At 35.4% G+C, this 4647-nt stretch overlaps 1 protein-coding gene across 1 annotated transcript; it reads right to left on the bottom strand.

Moving 5' to 3' along the window:
* Positions 1-380: 380 nt before the first annotated feature.
* On the bottom strand, positions 381-4217 carry LOC114404622 (receptor-like protein EIX1). Its single transcript, XM_028367508.1, has 2 exons — positions 941-4217; positions 381-562 (listed from the first exon to the last, which is right to left on the bottom strand). Exon 1 carries the CDS (start codon positions 4010-4012, stop codon positions 944-946), a length of 3069 nt encoding a protein of 1022 aa, XP_028223309.1. The 5' UTR covers positions 4013-4217; the 3' UTR covers positions 381-562; positions 941-943.
* Positions 4218-4647: the final 430 nt, after the last annotated feature.

The raw sequence follows: 4647 nt of genomic DNA, 5'->3' as shown, positions 1-4647 counted from the left end.
TGATATTAGACCTTAAAAATGGTTGGACAAGAAATAAAATGAAGTGAAGATAGCTGGATGTTAGACCAACTTCATTTGCACACCTTTGTTGATAAGAAGTATAGCTGAATCAAGGTAGAGCCTTAGAGGACGAGGAGAACCTCAATAGACAGCTATGACACCAGCATGTTGATGTAATAATATTCTAATTTGCACTGAACACTTTGATGATAAAAACAAAAGCATTTTTAATTATTCAATTACCAACAAATCAGTGTAATTAAAGAGAAATGCTAATGTAATTATAATCATTATTTTGTAGGTTGTAAAGCGAGTATTTAAATTTTGCTGGCTTAAATAAGTAGTCGGACATACTAGCCTGATCAAGAAACATTATTTTGATATCTCGCATTCTTGAAAAGAGATTATACAATAAAAAGACAATCAAAATCAATAGGTTTTTCCAAACACTTATTTTGCATTGCATAGCAAACATCAATACTACATAGTACATATCGTACACATTCAGCTATTCATGAAGCTTTCATCCCGGATTGAAATTTTGAAGCTAATACGCCATAAACTGCAAATTCCGTGCTACATATCAGATTACATATATTAATGGAAATGGAGAAGAATTAGACAACGAGTTTTCGTAGTAGATTAAATGAAGTGGAAATCTAGCTATATAGCCATTCAAGTACACAAATGTGCATAGCAGTAAGCATTTTTTCATGAGGTTTAAACTTCAAACATTAGACATATCATTGAAAAAAAAATCTCTAAACAGAGAACATGCACCAGCATCTAAACAATTTCTTTAACAAGAAGAAAAATAGTAATAATCTTTTTCGATAAAGTAACTACTATTAGTGAAGGCACAAATTAAAGAAACAGAAGGAAAGTAACTATTAGTAAACACTCTGAAATTCCAAAGGGTGAACTTATTGGAATTACGTACCTACTAGCCTTTGAACCACATATGGCACTTGGCCATGTTCACTTCCACCATTAGAAGTATATAGTCTGTGAGTCTGTTCAAGAATTTCAGGTAAGCAATTCTCCATGGTTGCCAAAGTAGTATTGGCCCTAATAAGCCCCAAAAGCCTGCGAAGAATCCTAGGCCCAAGCTCATATATAATGCTCCATAGAATATTGAATCTTCATCTTCACCAGCAACTGCTTCTCCTTCAGGCGTCCCTATTGGCTTATCTCCAGGACAACTTTTGTTAAGTTGTTGACCACAAAGATTCGTATTTCCTTCAAAACTAGAGCCATCAAAGGTTTGCAACTGTCTTCCCCAAGGGATTCTTCCATTGAGATCGTTGTTTGATAAGTCTAAGACAGCAAGACGGTCAATTTTGGAAAGAGTAGATGGAATTTTTCCGGAGATATGATTTCTTGATAAGTCAAGAAATTCTAACGAATTTAAATTCCCAATCTCAGAAGGAATTTGTCCATGTAAGTTGTTTCTTGATAAATTCAAAGATACCAATCCAAGTAAATATCCAAGCTCTTTTGGTACTTCACCTGTTAAATGATTACTTGAGAGATCAATGCTCTTTAGAAGATTCTCTGGATTCCAATACATATGATCCTGACCTTTCCACATCAATAACACATTAGAGTCATAAATGAGAGGGGAGATTGATCTAGATGATATTCTTCGCCCCCTTACAATTTGACTTGTGATTACTCTGCTTTCCATCATCGCAGTAAAGTTCCTTAGACAAGTTGGAATTCCTTTTGACAAGTTATTTCTTGAAAGATCCAAGATATGAATTTGCCTCAAATAACAGAGATGAACAGGAACACTTCCATTAAAGTGGTTTACACGCAAGCTCAAGATTTGTAATTGTTGTAAACTTTGTCCAATCCATGACGGTATTGGACCAGACAACAAATTTTCACTCAAGTCTAGTATATCTAAACGAGTGCAGTTCTTCAAGGTGAATGGTAGGTCTCCAATAAAATTGTTGTGTCTTAAGACCAAAGCTTCCAAATTAACAAGTGTACCCATGGACTGTGGAATCTTGCCTGACAATTTATTATTGCTCAGATCAAGAAATTCTAATGTATTTAGATGTTCCCAACAGTTGGGCAGTTGTCCCATTATTCGATTACTTGATAAGTCCAAAGTGTGTAGGTTTGTACTTGCTCTTTTTCCACACAAGAATGTGTTTAAGCCTGAAATCTTATTGTTGGAAAAATCTAATGCATAAGCGTGGGATAAAAAAGCAGGAATTTCACCTTCAAGTTGATTTGAATTTAGAACTATAAGTTTATTGTCATCAGTAAGCTTGATCGGTAAATTCGGAATTGTACCTTTGAGACTGTTGTAAGACATATTCATCAAACTCATAGACTGTAACTTGTTCCAAAACCAGTCTGGCACAAAGTCATCAATCCCAGCATCAGAGATATCTAGAAAGACCAAGTGACTTTGATTTTGGAGCCAACTTGGGAAACTAGGACCCAACTTGCAAGAAGCTAGTCCCAAATTATATAATTGGAAAGGTGGAACCCATGTAGTACCAAACTTTAGAGACAACGAGTTGTCTGTTAAGTCTAACTCCTCCAATTTGGACAAATTTGTGGGATGCCATTCATTGATATCACCCTCGAAGTAATTATCCTGTAGGTGAAGAGACTCCAACTCATGTAGCAACCCAATGCTTTTAGGTATTTCTCCAGTTAACCGATTATTGGAAAGATGTAATGTCCTCAAAGATGTAAAATTTGAAAGATTAGGTATTGGACCTTCTAACGAGTTATCATTAAGGTTAAGGGTCACAAGAGGAGATGAAGAATTTTGAAGGGAAGCAGATAGCACAACACTTTCATCAGTGAGATTACAATCAACTAGACTCAACTCTCTCAAGTTTGTTATAAGCTCACCGATCATTTGTTGCCAGTAACGAGAGGAGCCAAGATTATGCAATGATGTCAGGCCAAGAGTTGTTAAAAAAGAGAGAGAAGATAGCCACTGTGCATCGTTAATTTTAAGATCAAAATTGCCTTCAAGTCTAAGAGTATGCAAGATAGGAAGATTCCCAACCCGGAAAGGTATTGGCCCGGAAAGATTAAGTCCTCCAAGACAAAGATATTGCAGTTGTGAGAGGTTTTTAAAGTGATAAGGGATCTCTCCATGAATAGCCACATTATAACTTAGATCTAGATATCGTAAGGCTGTAAGCTTCCCTACTTCAGAAGGGATTTCTCCAAGAAGAGAATTTCCTCTCAGATCTAGATGTTGCAAGCTTGTAAGCATCCCTACTTCAGAATGGATTTCTCCACGAAAAGAATTGAAGCTTAGATCTAAGTGTCGTAAGCTTGTAAGCTTCTCTACTTCAGAAGGGATTTCTCCGCGAAGATAATTTCCACTTAGATCTAGATGCTGTAAGCTTGTAAGCACCCCTACTTCAGAAGGGATTTCTCCACTAAGAGAATTTAGGCTTAGATCTAGATGCTGTAAACTTGTAAGCTTCCCTAGTTGAGAAGGTATTGCTCCATCAAGAGAATTCCATTTAAGATCAAGATACTCCAACTTTGAGAGATTCCCCAATTCATAAGGAATTCTCCCACCAAACCTCGACCATGATAGATCAAGATATTTTAAGTTGGTGAACGAGCCCATAAATTTTGGGATGTAACTCCCTTCAAAATCATTATTGCTAAGATTCAAATATTCAATATTTTGCAAGTCAATCAATGAAGAAATATTGATTAGACCTGACAAACGTTGTGGGTAGTGACCATGAAGATCAAGCATGTAGACGTGACCTGTTTCATTATTGCATTGAAGGCCTTTCCATTTGCAACAATCTCTGTTATTTTCATCATCCCTCCATGTAGAGAGCATGCCAGAGTCATTTACAAGGCCACGTTTGAAGTTGAGGAGGGCTTGTCTCTCACTTTCAATGCATTTCACACGTGAGATCTCCGATGTAGAGTTCAATCCAAGAATGGATATTTCAGTATGCAAAAAGCACACTAACAATGCAAACAAGATTTTGACAAAGTAACCACCCATTAGGATTTTTCAGATATGAATTATGGTTTACCAGTTGTGCTGTATTGAACACAGAGCAGCAAGATTTAAGTAGTTACTATACTTGTACGGCACAATTTCTACGCCCTTTGTTTTCATTCGCTGTTCCAAGTCTAGAAAGCAAGAAAGTTTCAAAAGGTAGAGTTATTTGAATGAAAAGAAAATTAAAGGAAACTCTTGTCGTCAAAATGAGAAAATGGAATAGAGTTGAATATGAGAAACACAATTACTTCTTTATTATATATTTCTTGGTTTTAAATTAATATATCAAGCAGCAATTAGATCTTAGATGTAAAAAGGATATCGAATTCTAATGGAACTTCAATGTTAGCACAGCTTAATTTCTTCGCCCTTTGTCTTCGTTCGCTTTTCCAAGTCAAAGCAAGCAAGAAAGTTTCAAAGGTAGAGTTGTCAAAATGAGAAAATAGGAATAGAGTTGAAAATGTCAGAAACAAATACTTCTTTATTATGCATTTCTTGGTTTTAAATTAACAAGCTAGTGGGTTTTAGATTTAAAAGTTCTTGAATTATAATGAAACTTTAATGGATAATATATTCATACTAGTATATTAACTATGTTTAAATACTTTATGAAAAAACTTTCTAATAAGAATACT

This window comes from Glycine soja, unplaced genomic scaffold, assembly GCF_004193775.1.
Source record: "Glycine soja cultivar W05 unplaced genomic scaffold, ASM419377v2 tig00104886_1_pilon, whole genome shotgun sequence".
Taxonomy (NCBI): Eukaryota; Viridiplantae; Streptophyta; class Magnoliopsida; order Fabales; family Fabaceae; genus Glycine; species Glycine soja.
Note: the sequence above shows the minus strand (reverse complement) of the source record. Positions and strands in the feature narration are given on the sequence as shown.

What these genes read in the sequence shown, in the direction of transcription:
- LOC114404622 (XM_028367508.1), bottom strand. Translation starts at nt 4,012, where the DNA reads ATGGGTGGTTACTTTGTCAAAATCTTGTTTGCATTGTTAGTGTGCTTT.